This window comes from Watersipora subatra, chromosome 7 (assembly GCF_963576615.1).
Source record: "Watersipora subatra chromosome 7, tzWatSuba1.1, whole genome shotgun sequence".
In the NCBI taxonomy this organism is placed as follows: Eukaryota; Metazoa; Bryozoa; class Gymnolaemata; order Cheilostomatida; family Watersiporidae; genus Watersipora; species Watersipora subatra.
Window position 1 is genome coordinate 65,023,790 of NC_088714.1, and position 19,622 is coordinate 65,043,411.

The 19,622-nt window shown below is 33.6% G+C and overlaps 1 protein-coding gene across 4 annotated transcripts in view; it reads left to right on the forward strand.

Annotated features, from left to right (window-relative positions):
• Nucleotides 1-19,622, forward strand: part of LOC137399227 (MFS-type transporter SLC18B1-like) — a 49,981-nt gene that overhangs the window by 20,227 nt on the left and 10,132 nt on the right. The window contains exons 8-13 of one of the 4 annotated variants that reach the window (XR_010979131.1): nt 844-939; nt 1,891-2,000; nt 2,246-2,341; nt 3,109-3,280; nt 5,076-5,532; nt 5,759-5,915. Coding sequence is in view for 3 of the 4 variants with exons in the window: in XM_068085238.1 (XP_067941339.1) it covers nt 11,165-11,287; nt 12,495-12,568; nt 15,713-15,860; nt 16,130-16,198; nt 16,430-16,517 (502 nt within the window). In the remaining variant the exon portion in view is untranslated. Of the gene's footprint in view, nt 1-843; nt 940-1,890; nt 2,001-2,245; nt 2,342-3,108; nt 3,281-5,075; nt 5,710-5,758; nt 5,916-11,160; nt 11,288-12,494; nt 12,569-15,712; nt 15,861-16,129; nt 16,199-16,429; nt 16,518-19,622 lie in introns of those variants that run through there. The other 3 variants (XM_068085239.1, XM_068085238.1, XM_068085241.1) reach the window with 3 other exon arrangements.

The window sequence follows — 19,622 nt, forward strand, 5'->3', positions numbered from 1 at the left end:
CTGTTTCCCTTTACTTTAGTTTGCTGTTTCTCTTTACTTTAGTTTGCTGTTTCCCTTTACTTTAGTTTGCTGTTTTCCTTTGCTTTAGTTTGCTGTTTCTCTTTATTTTAGTTTGCCGTTTCTCTTTACTTTAGTTTGCCGATTCTCTTTACTTCAGTTTGTCGTTTTTCTTCACTTTAGTTTGCTGGTTCTCTTTACTTTAGTTTGCTGTTTCTCTTTACTTTAGTTTGCCGTTTTTCTTTACTTTAGTTTGCCGTTTCTCTTTATATTATGAAGCAGCTTTTTAGATACCTGTATGCCATTTAAGTTTCTGATCGTGATTGAAAGACTAATTCCTGTTGCCAACAGATATAGCAAAAGTATTGAGACATACTTCATGGTGTTGTTATTCCCATGGCTCCTTTAAAATTTAAGGGTTTCCCAGCAAGGGATCAGCTAGATCGTACAACTCTGAATACTTGAATATATCAACTATAACTAAATGCTATCAATTGCAGTGATTTGGCTAGTAAACGAATATGATGTAGAGGATGACATTTTAGTTCATTATGGAAACAATCTTTTCTGTCAAAACAAACAGCATTTCATAGAATGGTTCAACTTGCAGGTGAATGCGGTTCATATCGGTTTAAGGAATAAAATCTCTACACTATACTAAGCATTTACTGCTATGGTGTTTCTAATATGTTTATAGCAAGATTTATATTAATACTAAACATGTTTAAACGTTTCTCTATAAATCTATATTTTTATTTGGCTCACATATTTATGTTTTCTTAAAGAGAATTCCATTAATCGTACTAAGTCTGTATATTCTGATCAAAGTTCATTTAATTTTGTCAGCTGAGAATTAATCCAGATGTACTTGGACTCCTCTATGTCATCTGGGCAACTTTATACATTGGTTCTTGTGCCATAGCTACAAGGTTACTAAATAAGGTAAGATCTGTACCTTCCATAAATAATGGAACATGTAGAGTAACAGTTTTCAGTCTGACAATAATCAATTTTGCTGATAATTTGTTCTCATAGAGAGAAGTTGTAGATAACAGCATAAATACAATAGACTACAAATTACACACTATAGAGTATAGATTATAGAATATAAACTGTAGTCCATAAACTAAAAATTATAGACTATAAACTGTAAGGTCTGAACTAAAATCTATATGCTATAAACTGTACTGTAAATTTTGAACTAATTTATAGACAACAGAGGATTAACCCTTGTCTAAAACTATAGTCTATCAAGTGTCCCATATAGACTATTGACTATCACCTGCCAACTGTTGGCTAAACATATAAATTAAAAACTGTAGGAGTTTAAAAAGAGCTGCAAATAGTTAGCTATAGACTCAACTACCCCCACAAAAAGCTGCAGCCTGTAGAATACTGGTGGTACATTATAGATGATAGACGATCGACTCCATTCTGTAGATAGCAGATGAGGAACTATAGACTATAGACTACAAACTACCAATGATAAACAGTAGACTATGAATTGTATAGACCTTAGACAACACTTGGCGCGTAAAAAATGGCGGATGATGGATGACAAATGGCCGACCCCAGACTATGGACACAGCATGGCACATGGTCTAGTTTTTTGTATGAGGTGGTTATTTTAAATCATTTTGTTTTTCTTGATATTTTGAAGATTTTATCATTGTACAATTCAAATTTTTCAATTTGAGCAATGGATTAAGCCATGGCATTACATTAGGTATTGTGTAGGACAGAGTGTAGATATTTTAACACACCAAAGAATGTGTCTTAGCCGTTTATTGCTGGGTAGTTTTATTTTATTCATGTTGAATATATTACAAAATATGTACTCTAATTTTTACTATAAATCTTCTTATATATGTACACTATTGGTCTGTTTTGCAGTTTCCACGGAGTAACTATCATGCTTTGGTCATTAGCTGGATTTGGTCTGCTGTCACAGCTCTACTAGTATGTCCTTCACCTTTGTTTGACTTCATATTTCGCGGCAAAAAGTAAGTGAACATGATATCTGCTTGAACCATTTCAAGATTAATTTTTGAAAAGTTTGCTCAAGAAAAGGTGCTATAGTGTGTTATTATTTTTAGCTTTTTAAAAATTAACCATCATATTTAAAACATTTTATATATAAATTACTATTTGTAGCTCTTGTTTCTCATAGATATTATAGCACACTTTAATGGAGCATATACTTGTCAATTCTTTTGTTGCCTAAGCATTCATCTCCGTTTCATTGCAGGTACTTCTGGCTTACCACCATTGATATGATATTTGTGTACATTCCATCTTCTGTTATTTACATAACACCTTTCCAAGCAGCTTTAAATCTTGCTGAGCAAGTATTATCTACCTATGTTAGAGAAGAGATGTTTATCGTGGTCACTAGATAAAGAAGTGACCCGATTGGCTGCAACTGTAAAGCACTACTTAGGCACAGTTAGAAAAATTTTGTTCAACATAGTGTTGCAGCTGTTGTAGATACAAGTCATCACAGAGGTGAAATCAGGTATAGTTGCTAAATTATTTATATAGGTCACCGTCTACTGGTAAATTGTTTTATTGATGTGACACCACTGCAACACAACTAGTCCTGTACTGACACATTGTTACCTTTTATTATAAGTATGAGCCACAGCAGTTATACATCTGACTATAAAATACTATAAGACAGTTTAGTGTTACAATGATAATACAGTAGGATATTTTAAAGTATGATCTTGATGTTCATCTCTATTCTGATGTTTGACACTTTGTCTGATCTACTATATAGCATATATTGGTTGTTATCATCTTATGGAAAGTTGATCAAGTGATAGCTAACTTGATAGAACTGAGTATTACTTGTAGAACTAAATATATCGTTTATAAAAATATGGAACATATAATTTGCAACTTTCATTTCCAAGTTTACCAATGAAAGTACTTACACTTAACTGCTTGCTCACTTGTATTGTATTTAAAAGCTTTTCTACTAACCTTAATTGTCATATTCAACTATAATCAAACACCTCACTCATAGCATTCATATGTAATGAAAGCGCGGTTGGATTTGAGATGTTTTCTGAGCCTTTAGTAAGTATATATTTTTATTATATGCTTCAGGGTAAATGGGTATAAAAGAGACAATCTGCACACCTACGGTATGGTAACAGGTCTTGTGCACAGTGCAATGTCACTCGGTTCTACAGTTGGACCTGTTATATCAGGAGTTCTCATTGAGGAAAAAGGCTTTGGATGAACCACAACTTATCTAGCTTTTGCCAACTTTATATTGGTTAGTTGTGTATATGTCTACAGCTAGTTTTGATAACAGAATATGCGTTTGGTGTTTTGGTAAAAAAAAACATGAAATATCTTTTTTTCCTCACATACTCAAAACTGTTTGTTTCTGTTATCAATGGCTCTAGTAGCTAGTAGCTAGTAGCTAGTAGCTATAGTGCTCATAAGATGGGTTTTGAGTTCATTCAAAGTTTCTACTCGGACTGCGCCATTTCATCAAAGTGCCTCATTGAACTATCTTGTCTACTAGTCTCTGTCTCTGACTTGCTTTCTAAAAGATTGTAACTCATGTCACGCATTGGAGTGATTTTAGAAAACACAAACATTCTGTAAGTTCATCTGCATTGCTTGCAAGTTCATATTAAATAGCAAGTAGTAATATTGATAATAGTAATATTGATGTAGCGATATTAAAATCATTAAATATTATTACTTATCTGCAAGCAAATATGATTATTATATGAATATTTGAATGTATTATATTGCTATTATCATTTAGATGTATTATATTAAATGAATATAATATTATATTCATTTAATATTTATATATATTAAATGAATATAATATTATATTCATTTAGTATAGTACATTTAATACATTATATTCATATTAATATATATATGAATATATATATGTATGTATATATGATATATATATATGATATATAATATATGATATATATATATATATATATTATATGATATATATATGTTATACATGTATGATATATATATATTATATGATATATATATTATATAATATATATTAACTAAAAGCAAGTGCAAAAGCATATAAAAAGAGAACTCTACACTAAAAACCTAAAAGATTATTAGTGGAGTATGAAATATTTGAAAAATTATTGCGAAAAAAGTAAACTTTTAGTATTGGCGTTACAAATTTGTTTCGTGCGAAGCACTCCTCAGACGCAATTGTACTAAAAACTTTTTTAGTACAATTGCGTCTGAGGAGTGCTTCGCACGAAACAAATTTGTAACGCAAATACTAAAAGTTTACTTTTTTCGCAATAATTTTTCAAATATTATATAATATATATATTATATGATACATATATATTATATGATATATATATGATATATATAATATATATATAAATATTAAGTCATACAATAAAAGGTTTAGGTTATCTTAGTTAAGTCGTTTCTGTTCCATCAGTTAAATACATAAATATTATAAAATCATATAAAAGTTATGATGGTCTGTACAAAATGAACTGATTGTCTATAGTCAATCTTTACGATATTTAATTTTACTGATTTATAATTTGTCTAATTAACATGTACCTGTCCTTTATTGGTATATTGCGATGTTAAGCTCCTTATTCTGCATACAAACATTGTTAGAAAATATGAGTTTAAGCAAGTGTATTTATGATACAACTAACCTACTGTGTTATCATGAATATCAATTATATGATACATTCATGTGGAGATTATAGAGATGCATAAGGGTATATTTCAAGTATGTAGTCTTTAGTTGTAGATCACTTTTTACTATAAAAGTACTGATATAAACAGTGAAGATTGCAAACTATATGTAAAATTTTAAAATATTGCTTAGTCTTTGGATATATATTTGCTTTACCACAAAAGAAATATTCTTAAAATCTCATTTACAACCTTTCAAAGTAATTTATAGTATTTATTATCAACTTTTACATTAACTCTGATCTAATATACTAAGTACCATCCAGTGTCATAAACATATCAAAGGTTTTTAGTTATCTTGCTTTGGAATCTGTCCATATTTGTTTTACCTTTTCTATTTGCAGGCACTTTTAATTGGATGCTACTCTATTTATATGAGAATCACGGGTCAGCCAACAAAAGTAATAGAGTCTCAAGATAATGAAGAAGTCACGGAAGAAGCTGTGTACGATACAGAGAAAGTAGACAATTTGAGAGAGGTTAATGAGAAGATAATAGAGAAATATTTGAAATCTGAAGACTTGACTAAAGTTTATCTTCAACAGCCAGCCTCTGACTCTAGTACTAAATAGTGTAGGGTTGACTTGATGGAGTTGAGTTTGTGATGTCTTACACACATAAGATTAGAGATTTATCACTCATTTCTGAATTTATTCTATGTAGTTATCAATATGTATTATTAATAGCTATACTTCATTTTGGCAAGTCTGTCAGCATTTCATGTTGAATACTTACTGGTCACACATGTCATACATGCCATGTCATATGTGCCCATGTTTAAATTGGAGACCATACCAATGTGTAAATTAGTAAGCTGTGCACAGCGACTAGATAAGCAGACAACAATAAAAGTAAATTATGAAAATGAAAAATAATTATTATTACTATTATTACTATATTAAGGAAAAAAGAGTAAAAATAATTTAGCTATTTATTCACTATGCTAAAATTTATGTAGTTTCAAATTGTTGTACTGAATGCTTCATTTTCAATTACCTGTAATTTTTATCAAGTTCAAAAACGGTAGTTCAGTAAAAGTACAAATCTATCAAACTCAGTCAAATGTACAGTGACTAATTTAGCGTAAATTGCATGCCTAACTTGAAACTGTTCTACTTGTTGCAGCTCTATTGGTCTGATGACTGAATTGTTTGGATGTCGAGGGATCGTTTTTGTTCTTTTGATGCGGTAACAATAAAATTCTTTTTAGGCGGCAGCAATAAAACTCTTTCAAAATGTGTCTAATGTGATTGGTCAATTTAGAAATACTTGTCAGGGAATCATCTAAATTCTGTTCATTATTCCGGTACATCTAAGAACTTTTAGTTAGAAGTTCAGAGTTATGGTGGTCTCTTTCGGTACATCTAAGAACTGAGAGTTAGAAGTTCAGAGTCATGGTGGTCTCTTTCGGTACATCAAAAACTGATAGTTAGAAGTTCAGAGTCATGGTGGTCTCTTTCGGTGCATCTAAGAACTGATAGTTAGAAGTTCAGAGTCATGGTGGTTTCTTTCGGTACATCTAAAACTGATAGTTAGAAGTTCAGAGTCATGGTGGTCTCTTTCGGTACATCTAAAACTGATAGTTAGAAGTTCAGAGTCATGGTGGTCTCTTTCGGTGCATCTAAGAACTGAGAGTTAGAAGTTCAGAGTCATGGTGGTCTCTTTCGGTACATCTAAAACTGATAGTTAGAAGTTCAGAGTCATGGTGGTCTCTTTCGGTGCATCTAAGAACTGATAGTTAGAAGTTCAGAGTCATGGTGGTTTCTTTCGGTACATCTAAAACTGATAGTTAGAAGTTCAGAGTCATGGTGGTCTGGGTTTCAAAAAAATTTTCAATCAAGGAGACAAAGTGAATGTCACGCTGAAAATACTGAAACCAATTGTGTCAACTGTATTTTTTTTTTTAATAGCCTGAAATCTTACATTCTTGCCATTAAAATTATGATAGCGAGCCCTACTATCACTGGCCAGAGTTTTGACTAGACCATTACGATTGATTTAACATGACTATTTTGTTCATAGCAGCCATTTAAGTCATCATGGTAGTTTGACCTTGAAAATCAAGCCAAAGGTGATGACTTATCTGAGCTCAATTAATAAATAGCAGTTGTAACCGGTAGCTCATTACAGCATGCTGCCTCCAAAGACATTCCAGTAGTTAAGGAAACTAGCCTAAGATGATTTATGCTCATCAGAGAAATCATCAAGTGAGTGACTTAAGTTTTAAGTATTAGTAAATTAAGGCTGTCTGAGGAAACTTTATAAAATGGCTGCAACCCCTTCTTTCTTGCAGTCAGTCAATTATTCAAGCTCTTGACTGTTAAGACACGTGGCATATAAAGAGATGACCTTGAACTGATTAGCGGTTCCCAGTCTAATATGTAACCAGATACTCACCAGCCTTCTACGTTAATGTATTATTAATGTAAATATATAGGTACTTAGCTATATAGGCCTTAATTCCACTTTCGTGTCTCATAATATAAATTTCCTTCAGAGAGGGTTGAGCGGTCTACTTTTAATCTGTGAAGATATGCATGACTGGTTATGTTTTGCAATCACAGCTTCTGCTGAACACAAACTTAATGATGAGAAATGTCCTACACTTAGTGGCCTCTCTCTGATTTAACCAGCCAAGACATTTAGATGATTTATTGTGCCTTAGTATTTCATTGACTGGTTGCAAAACAATTTAGTTCAAATCATTTGGAGAATTGCAGGTGTCAAAGGTGTCACTGCCTTTAACAGTTTTTATCTTAGCCTGCCATCAACTTTCAATTCTTGCCCAACCTTACAAAGGTTTTTATGTTAACTGGTTTCATGGAGATGAACTAAAGAAGTTTGTTCAATGAGATTGTTACACTATTAATTAGGTAACTGGTGCAATACACATTGTTTTAGCATTTTGTATGCTATAATACTAAACAGCAATTATACTTTTACAAGCGAATAATTTAATTGTCAAATACTACTATACTAAATCAGCTTTATTTGAAAATTATTTAAGAGAACTCACACACTCGTCATTAATAAAAGGTGACTTGTGAATCCATATTTAATCACCAGAAATGATAAAGCTCATTATGAAAGCCAAAGACTTTTTGGGTTGAAATAGCAGTCACTTTGAATGTGCCAACTTTTCTGCTATCACAAAACACTGTATACACAATTAATGAAATGATTAGGAAATTGACAAATATGGCCTAGAACCTGTGATGTCTAGCTTGTTAGATTAAAGGTACGGCCACACATGCCAATTTCTTTACTATTTTTGACCAAAATCACATAATGAACGAAAAACACAGAATTTTTAGATCAAAATTCACAGGATGGTCAAGGTTGTGCATACACACCGAAATCATCAACGAAACGCTTTAAATTGGCTAAACCAATTGTTAGCGCGCGCGATTTTAGCAGCTTTCGCAGTTGGCATAGTCTAAGACACGGATTACGACACACAATAAAAGTACCAGTGCAATTCAACATAGTAGATATGATGCAACTGCTTAGATTGCACTATTTTTGGTTTTCTATCGTTTGAACACCATGTCTACAAATCGTTTCATTTCTGATAATAACAATTTCTTTTTAACAGCAAAAGTTCTGTTGTAAAAAGAGTTGCCATCTTTAGGCAACTTTAGGATCTCAATTCAGTCAGTTGCATCGCATTTACTGGCGAATTGCGTTAGTATTTTTATTTCGTGTCATGTTACGTGCCTCAAACTATAATAAATCACAAAAGCTGCTACAATCTTGCTCGCTAATAATTTGCTTAGGCAATTAAAAGCGTTTTGTCGACAATTTCGATGAGCATGCCCAGCTTTGCCAATTCTGTGAATTTCAGCCAAATAAATCTGTGTTTTTCATTCATTTTAGGATTTTGGTTGAAACCAACCAAAAATTGGCACGTGTGGCCGTACTTTAACACTCTATCCAGCTGAGCTAATTGGCTACATTCTATAGCCACAAAATAATTTTTCCATTATTTATTTGCTGCACTTATGGCAGAAGAAGCGAACAGAAAGGTGGAAAACCGCCAAAAATTACATTAGATATATAAAATTCATGAGTCCAATTTCAGTGATTGTCTAAATAAACCTTTTATTCTATGATTTATAAAACGATATGCAATGGTCTTTCTATACACCGATAGACTTTTTGAAATTTCTTTAATATGGGAGTTATGCTATGTCATTGCATTGGCATCGCATTGTTGTGCAATAGATTACAACAAATCTGAAAACTTACATGAAATTAGCAATCTAATCATTTTATTAACAAATCAGAAATGTTGATAGTTGAAATTAAAGAAGAGCCAATTAATATTGATATTATTAAATTGCCAGCTCTTAAATTCAGTCATGAATACAACCGAGGTGAGCAGAATTATGAACCTTTTGAGTGCTTTCAACTCATATTAGGTCCTGTTGGCTTCCTCTAACTTTCCTAGACATCTCTTTCAACTCTCAACAATCAACCACAACCAGCTTCGGATTGCTTCTATCACTTTACACTTGGTGAGCACTTTATTAAGATTCTATTTTCACTGAGCTGTAGAAGATATTTAACAAGGAGCAGGGCATATTTGTTAATTGCCTACTAGTTCAGACTACTATATCTGAAGCTAAAATAAATAGATTTGGAGAGTGGATGAAAACCCTAATAAATATTTTTAGATGACCTAAGATACACTCCCGCCATCTCATGGTAATAAATCATCTTAATTATTATGGCGAGTGAAGCAAGACACTATGTACATTAGTTCCACTAGAGAGATCTTGAATTGATAAGCGCTAGATATAGCTGGGGAGTGTGAGATAGAGCAGGACATAAGAAACAACTCAAGCACGTGTATACTTTGGAATACAAATCAGGTTAGTAGAATGTCTAGTAACTCTTTTTTTCATCAGTCGGTTACTGTTTAGGTTTGGGGGTAATGAATGTCTCATTGTAGCGTTTTCTGTCTTCATTACCTTTCTTACTTGTCTTTATGCATGTAAATCTTTACTAATGTTGTTGAAATTCAAATTTTTTGATTTTAATTTTTTTAAGCGTTAGGCTTCAGGCTTGTTTTGTGAAACAAATAGGTTCTCACTCTAGAGGTTCAGGCTCTTTTGAAACCGAACTAGTTGAGAACCGAGAGTTGTAGAATAAATAGACTTTCACTATTTGTTTTTTCAATTTTACTAAACCTGTTGAAACTACACATTAGATATAGAAGTATTTTCTAGCAACAAGTAATTATAAAAAAGTGTGAAAGTAAAATAACAGGTATGCTGTCAGTCTATAAGCTGACAATATATTTATGTTTAGTTTTACTGATTTTAAATGACACACAGTCTCATGTTAAGAGTTTCAAGTTTTAGGCTTATTTCATAGAACAAGCTCTAATTCTAAATTCGAGTTTTTATGGAAGCGAGCTATAGAGTTTTAAAATATACAGACTGTCGCAATTTCTTACTACCCATTCTACACAACCTGTCCAAACCACTGTAGTCAAATCAACAGAAGTTATACGCAGCACCGAGCTGCAATCCTAACACACCAACCTTGCCTTTACCCCCGGGCCTTTACCACAATGGTGATACACGCCACAGCAGAATGCCGGCAAAGCGATCCCATAGCTGCTCTTACTGCCTCCCCGTATGCCTCCCCCATATGCAAGTCGAATCAGCAGCATCGCTGCTATTTGATGGTTTCTTATGCCTAGACCACCACAAACAGATTTCCTGTCAGCAAAGGCACAACAACTCAGTAGCTCAGCTTACTCGCTCTCCCCACTGAGGCTTCTCATTCTAAAAATCTGAAAAACATGACCTGCTAGACGGTTCCTCGGCTTTCCTCTGAAAAGCCAGCTTTTCGAAAATCCTTGCCTTCCATGAAAACCAGCCTCTGCATTACTAGCTAATCACAAAAAAACCTTGGGATATTTACATAATATCCAACTACAAAGAGTTAATTAACTTTGAAAAATTTATAAAAAATATATGCTAACAGATATATAAAATGCAGATACATTGTCAGTGCACAAAACTAAAATAAATGTTTATGTTTATTTATACTGATTTTTAATGACACGCAGTTTAACGTTAGGATGTTAGTACTATAGTTAACTATGTCAACTATAATTAACCTAAAGGAGCTAGCCAACAAGTTAAGCTACATGTTTCTTATTAGTGTTCTAATTCGGGACTCACCAGGTACTCGTAAAGTTTGATAGACTTAAGTTCTTACTCTGAATTTCATTTAAGTTCTGCTTGTTATTTTAGGTTGATTAACGGTGATGGAATCGAGTGATGATGATGAGACAAAGCTGTTATCTGCTAATAACACTGACACAAAAGACAACGTATCGGATACAAATTCTACAAAAAAATATGGAATGCTGATATTTTTGGTGTTTCTACAATGTTTGTCAAGAGGGTCAGATACAATGATCTACCCATTCTATCCGGAGGTAGCAAGGGTCGAAGGCGTCAATATGGCTTATATTGGAATTGTCTACTCCGCCTATGACCTTGCAAGATTTATCTCCTCTCCAATCTTTGGTACAATTGTAAGTAAACCATCATCAAATATTAAAGGATTTACTATATATAATAGGACTTACTATACTTATATAGATTTTTTATATTTACTATATAAAGGTCAAGGTCAAGGTACATAATGATCATTCTAAAGAAGTTATTAAAGGGATAACTACTGACAGTATATTACTTCTTTATAAATTTAGGAAGTGTGTCTTTATAGTGATTTTGGTGAAATGAAAAGATCATAAACTTATATTTTGTGTTTATAAGTTTTTAAATAACTTCATCAATCGATATCATCAGCTTTTTATGAGTAAAACAGAAATATGTTCACAGATGATAGCAAAGACTTATAAAGGAAATATATGTGGTCTAGAGTCTTTTACATAGAGTTTGCACATAGTCTATTTACCAGAATTATTTTATGGCTGCAAAGTAAAAATTAACTTGAGAAGAAAGAAAAACAATTATTTACAAAAAAGTTGCAGTAACTAATACAGATTTAACTGCCATCTCTTTGATCCAGTCATAGGAAAACTTTGAGCTCCATTTAGGTTATGAATAATAATATTAGAGCATGTCGCATCAGCTAAATTGTAAAAAATTTTAATAAAAAAAAGTTTTCATGAAAGAAAAGACTAATTTTAGATCATGATGAAACTGTTTGAGAGTAAGTTTTTTTCATGTTGACACAACTCCCATATTTCCATGAGTATTTCTAGATTTCAAGCTAAGGTTAACTTATGCTAGATATACCCTCTTCAACAAAGACCTTTACCACGCCTGCACTCATGTTAAGAACCACCTGCTTAGGTCTTAGTTATTCAGAGATTCGAAGGTTATAATAATCCTGTCTACTTCCCAATGTTAGAATATAAATACATTTCCAACAGAGAGGAGGCAACTCCAACTATCGTGCCGCTGCTTATTATATGCACAAAACAGTAAAAATGTTATAACTGTTCAAAAGTAAATAATCGAGTCCATTTGTAAATTTTATTGGTTTGACTTTAATATATATTTTTTATGATTTTTCTATATTTATGAGTTCCTATGATCTTAGTTTAATTAATTTCCAATATAATCAAACATTGATTTTAAATTGAGCATTTTTTAATACACTATTTGTCTTTTGAATTTCTTTTTAGTTTTAGATAAATACGGAAAAATTAATGTGGTTTTAAAATGTGTTCGATCTCAAAACACGCTGAGTAAGTTTGTTTGTTGTTTTAGCTAACAAGATGGCCACCTAAAAGTATGTGTATGGTCGGAACTCTTATAGTCGGAGTTACTCCAATACTCTTTGGGTAAGCTGAAATACCTGTAAAGATACCTAAAAACATATTTAAATTTAAAAAAAGTTTTTATAAAATGACAATTTTGTCAACAGAATTTATATTTCCAAAAGCTTGCTTACTTGTATACTCTCTATACAATTGTGTGCATGTGTGAGTGTACTGGGTATGTGCCTATTATGTCTATTTAATTGTGGGGCTTTTCACAAATCTGCATATGGCTGCGCTTATTGTGATGGTACGCATAACTGTGTCAGTGTACATACATGCAAAGTGACACACTTTTAACAGTATTTGCAGAAATATGTAATTAATGACTTTTGGTTTATTCCTAAGGTCATAGCTGCACTTACTACCAAAACGTATTTTTTGTGCAACAAACCACTGTTATTACCCTTTTTTATCATGCAAATAAAATAATCATACTATGCTATTAGTATTAATCAAGCGAGTAATAATTATGATACTATAAAGGGAACTGCTGGTCCACAAGACAGTCAAGCAATAATCCCGATTGTTAAACTCCAACGATGTACTGTATGTATTCATTATAATAAACATCAGTGTACATGTAAGATTGGCACTAAACCATATGCAAACATGCAGAGAGTGTGCGCGTTCAACTCTTCCTTAATGATCTTTTTGTTCTTTTATATTTTTTTCTTTTTAGGCTTCACCCCTTTTTTTTGCATTCAGTTTTCTATTACAGTATTCTTGGTTCTCTTGGTAGTCCAATAGATCCTTATGGTGACCGAGCCTTTTCCAGTGATTGGACGGCTCAGCCTAGTAACTGGGGTGACCAGGGACTCGGTCCCCACGGCCTTGGTGCCTGGCGGGCTGCTACTACAATATTGTTCTATATCATATTATATCTATTAATAACACTATTTTGGTCAGCTGCCATTTCTAGTTTCGATTTCTTTTGATTCTGCAATTACAGCTCAAATCGATCTTATCTCAAGTTTTTTGCATGTAGCTAATTACGAAGCAGAAGTAAAATGTTTGTTGAGTTTAGTACAGTGAAACATCCTATGATGATATTCTGAATAATTTTACAGAATAGATAAAGATGAACTTGCTTATCGGAAACTTGTTGAATCAACCTGAAAGTATGTCAAAGCTTTAAATTCACCTCATTTTTATCAGCGATCCCTTTTCAGACAAAATTTAAAAGCATTATTAAAAGCTTTCAAGTTTTGTGAATCAAATTCCATTCCTTATTAATATATTACTTAATAATACTTAATAGCAAGAATCTTCAAGCTTCTGAAGTAAAACAAGTATTTTGTATACTGTAACTAACTGAAAGCCCTGTGTTTCACTGGTAATAAAAAAACAGCTTATAAATATTGCATTACCTTTGCAGTACATTACCTGCAGTACATTACCTGCAGTACGTTACCTGCAGTACGTTACCTGCAGTATGTTACCTGCAGTACATTACCTGCAGTACGTTACCTGCAGTACATTACCTGCAGTACGTTACCTGCAGTACATTACCTGCAGTACATTACCTGCAGTACATTACCTGCAGCTATTTATAAGGTGTTTTTATTATCCTCGCAATAAAAAAAATCATCAAAATCATTCTTATTGAAACATAGCAGCAAAACAATATGTTAACCTTAGTAATTATAGTCACCTACAATAACTTTAGTGCCTTTTGTGGTTATAATCTGCAAGAAACTGTAACATCACAATTTACTACGTGCAGAGTTCTTACCTTCAAGACAGACGTGTAATATAAACGCTGAATCTAACTTATATGAATTTAGCTTACTAAAAACATACCTGAAGGAAGTTTTAGTAAACTTTTAACCAAAGTTTAATCACTTATCTGTTTGAGAACTTGTTTTTACCATAATGGATGACCCTGAACTGAGATAAAATCGCCAAATTTTAATTTTGAGAGGAATTATTGTTGATATCGTTTTGCAGAAAACAAATTAGCCCTAGTACGGCGAGGACAGAAAAGTGTTGTGTTTCATAGAGTTCATAGAGTTTCAATTAGTATGTCATTTAGCATTTGAAATAGGAAAAGAGTGTATACAGTATATATATATATACTGTATACACTCTTTTCCTATTTCAAATGCTAAATGACATACTAATTTACAATTTATAGCTCTCACTATAGTGAGAGTTATAAATTGTAAGAGCCTTTGTAGATTCGCGGTTCAACAATTGGATTACAAACCTGCGGTTGCAATCTTTGTGAGTTCAAATCCAGCATGATGTAAGATTTTAATTCTAAGATTTTAATAGCTATAGCTGGACATACTAAAATACAAACAGACAGGCACGCACAAACAGACATGCACGAACAGACACACACAAGCAGGAACACGAACAGACACACACACACACAAATAGACACACAAACACAAACACACGCACACGCACACACACACACAAACGAACAGACACACACAAGCGAACGGACACACACAAACGAACGGACTCACACAAACTAACGGACACACACAAACGAATGGACACACACAAACAAACGGACACACACAAACGAACAGACACACACAAACGAACAGACACACACAAACGAACAGACACACACAAACGAACAGACACACACAAACGAATGGACACACACAAACAAACGGACACACACAAACGAACAGACACACACAAACGAACAGACACACACAAACGAACAGACACACACAAACGAACAGACACACACAAACGAACAGACACAGACACACACAAACGAACAGACACACACAAATGAACAGACACACACAAACGAACAGACACACACAAACGAACAGACACACACAAACGAATAGACACACACAAACGAACAGACACACACAAACGAACAGACGCACACAAACGAACAGACACACAAACGAACAGACACACACAAACGAACAGACACACACAAACGAACAGACACACACAAACGAACAGACACACATAAACGAACAGACACACACAAACGAACAGACACACACAAACGAAAAGACACACACAAACGAACAGACACACACAAACGAACAGACACACACAAACGAACAGACAGACACACACACACACAAACAGACAGACAAACTTTGACATTTAAATGGATATGATCATCATCTTAGATCAAATATTACATTATCAAACCTTACAGTATAGACAGTATTATTTTAGATATGTTGGAGTAATATCAAGTGGATGGTGCTTCCTAGCCTTATGTACTATACTGCGAGTCTTTGCAGGAGCGGGCTCTGCAATGGTAACCATTTCAACTACAAGTATACTACTAAAAGCTTCAGGATTTCAGTCTACCAATGTCATAGTATGTGCATCGTTAATACAGCACTATTTTTATACTCTTCTGTATCTCTACATTTGATGCAACTGACAGCTTGTTAAAGCTCTCATTATTGCTATTTTACCTGTTTCAGTACGCCTCCTTGGGTTAAAGTAATTTAGATTGTACAATCTCTAATTCATGAACACTAAGGAACTTGATCAAGGCATTCGCTAGTAATTATTTTCTGTTGATTAGATTTAAAAATCTCTTTGAATCTTTAAAATGTTTTTAAACTTTACTTTTTTTCACAGGGCATAATAGAAATAGGGAATAGCCTGGCTTTTGCTTTTGGTACAGCGCTAGGAGGATCATTGTATGAGGTAAAATTTTTAACTTACAAATACATAAGCTGAGCATGAACTTTGAGTATCGGTTTCAACTTTTGAGCATGACTTCATTTTAGTGGTGCAGTTATCACTATATAATTGTAAATTTACATTATAGTATTCTGATTATACTTTTTACGCACCCTTAGTCTTCAATTACTTATTTACATGTAGTATTGATTGGCTATGTGATCATACCTTGTGGTCAACTTCTACCTGTTTTAGTTTGTAGGGTATACTGCAACATTTTGGGTCTCTGGTGGAGCTTTGATCATCTCAACCCTGTTCATTGCAGTCTTTATTCCAGCTGTTGGTAAGTCTGTGAGGAAGGCAATATTACCAGAGAGAAATGATAAAACTGTATAATTGGTTAATAATCATTGTGTGACAGAAAGGACAACATTACTTATATCCTTATTATAGCAGTAATTATTTTTGTAATGAAATACTCGGTTTATATTTTTAAAATATTAAATATCTATTACGTAAATTTTGTCCTTTGGTTTCTAATTCAGCATACAAACAATACGTTGCGTCATCTGATTAACGTTTTTTGGTAACTATCCATCTCCTCTAATTAGACATGTCATCAAAAATGCAAATGGATACTTGACACTAATCACACTGAACACTAAACACTAAATGACACTAAACTGTCATGAAAAGATTAATTATTTTACCTGTAGTGGCAATAAAAGCAAGTGCTTGATAAGCTGAGGGTGGTCAGTTTTTAGTTCAAACATGATAATTATAGCAATAAATATTTAAAATGAACTTTAAACGCAATATATTCTTCAAGTATAATTAAATATTTCATAAAGGACTTGTTTTCATGCTCTAAATGTAAGGGGGAATGTATGGGGAATGTACCAACTGGTATGGTAAATACAGTATGTCAGTTCGAGGTTGCTTTTTCTAGACACAAAGGCTACTTCAGGGCATTTTCTGCAAAATCCTTCCTAAAATTCTGCGTATTTTTTATCTCAAAAAGCCAAAACAAAATGACCAGCCCAATTGATAGCACCCTTTTCTCACACTCGCTCCAAACGTTTAACATGATGCAATGGAGCATTAGGTGTGACACAGGACTTGACATCTGTCTTACAAGTTGATCAATCCTGAATTGCCAGTTCAATTTTTCCATCCTTTGATTTCTGCAGGCACTTTGATCTGATAGATTTCTTACACTCGGTGATGCCTGGTGAGCCTCACTCCTATTTTTAATAACTTGAGTCTGCCTAGATTTTGGCACTACCATTTTTCCATCATGAAGAACCAAAGCACCTTTAGTGGCAAACTCATTTTTAATATTATAAAAGACTTTTCAACAGTTTCAGACTTAAACTTTCAGCTACTTAAAACACCGCTCTACACCACTGAAAAAGGTGCTCAAAGCTAATGAATGCAATCAAATCTCTGCTTCTATCTATGAGGGAAATCTGGTTGTGAGCAGATTTGAGATTCAAAGTCTAAAACACATTTTGACGGCACATGGAATGTACTAGCTCTTTCATATTAGGCAAAAAGTGACAGTCTACCACTATATTTCAGTTCAAGGCTGACAAGTCAGTACAAACTTAGACTTGATTTAAAAATGTTTTACCAACAATCACAGGAGGTGAAACCTATTCAGAAAAATCAACAGGCTCTATCACACCCTCATCAACCATTCGCTTCAGCTCATTCTAAATTTTGTCCCTCACAGCAAAAAGTACTTTTGAACACATAATTTAGCATTGAGTTACAGTTTTATCTGATGCATGAACCAGGATTTTTGTCTTTTTCTCCACAACGTTTGTTTTGACACTAAGAACTTGATTCAACACCAACTGCATCAAACATCCTCAAAACCTATCAAAGCGCTTCCACATTTTGCTACGTACAAACAAACGCTTCATGACTTGTTTTGCATATCAACATTAGCCTTTAAACAGTCCTTAACAGGTATTACATTATTGGAACTATCAATCAGAGTTTTTGGTGCTTTCACTGGCGAATCAGAAACCGTGAATTGAAAAGTCCATATGATAATATTGAAATATCAATACTACTATCCACTTGAAAAGTAAAAACACTTGGCTCATCAGTTTTCGCTACACTTTGAACTCTAGCACTCGTCATAAGCTCACTGGATCTACTATTACCTACAGCAAATATTTGCACTGGATCTGCTACTACCTACAGCAAAGATTTGCACTAAATCTGCTACTGCCTACAGCAAAGATTTGCACCGGCTCTGCTACTACCTACAGCAAAGATTTGCACTGGAGCTGCGACTACCTACAGCAAAGATTTCCCCCTGCTCTGCTACTACCTACGGCAAAGTTTTGCACCGGATCTGCTACTACCTACAGCAAAGATTTGCACTGAATCTGCGACTACCTACAGCAAATATTTGCACTACTTCATCATCACTCTTAGTATAACATCTATCAACAACTTTACACTCTATCCTGCCCCTGCAGTACTTGGCATCCAAGAAATGATTCCAGCAATGACAAATGTTGCACTGTTTTTCATTAGCTAGACATGATGGATCACCAGATCGATGTCAAACTTTTGTTAAGTTAAGAAAAAGTTAAGCTTACCACGCTGCTGCTTATACCTAACTTTATTCACTATTGGAAGTTTGGCATTAACGCGTTTTAGCAAATTCAATGGCTGTTTCACAGTTTCAGGTGCGCTCACTACATTCAGGGCATTCCATAACGTCTTACATCGAGACCGTCTGCTTTGTCCATCAGCCTTCAATAACAGCTTTTCCCAAAATTTTCTATCGCATACCTTCTTTGCAATCTGGTCTCAAATCATGTCTTTTTTGCAATCATCACTATATCTACAGTAGCTATGTCTTAGAACAAGTCTTCTGAGTCTCTAAGTCATCAACAGATTCATTTTTACTTTGAGCTCTATAGATTTGATCTGTGAAGTGCAGTTTCTTGCCAAGTTTCAGCTTCGTAGAGCTCAAGCTGCATCTTTAACCGATTAAATCCTATCAATGGTCAAGTTTAAATTTAAAAAAATCATGTTTTTTTTCAAAATAAGTTACAAATTGGGCTTTTTTATTTAACTCATCCAGCTGCGCTAAATCTTCCACAAGTTGCAATAGATTCTGATCTCTCTGATCTATGGCTCATAAGGTATGTTTGGATCTGCTGGATTTTGTTAGAAAGGTGGTAGCGGTTGAGTTACTACTCGCATAAAATCAGTTTGAGCCAGCATGTTAGTAGATGTAGATAGTTTACTCCCCCAGTTGTAGACATCTTACGTACTATGAATTATCCTTGCTGCCAGTTGCAGTTTTTCTACTCAAAGTTTAACGTCTCTGAGACATTGTTAGTATTTATTATTTTCATATACAAAGAACTCCATGAGGAAAACATCATAGCAAAATCTTTAAACTGCCTAAGCTGATGCT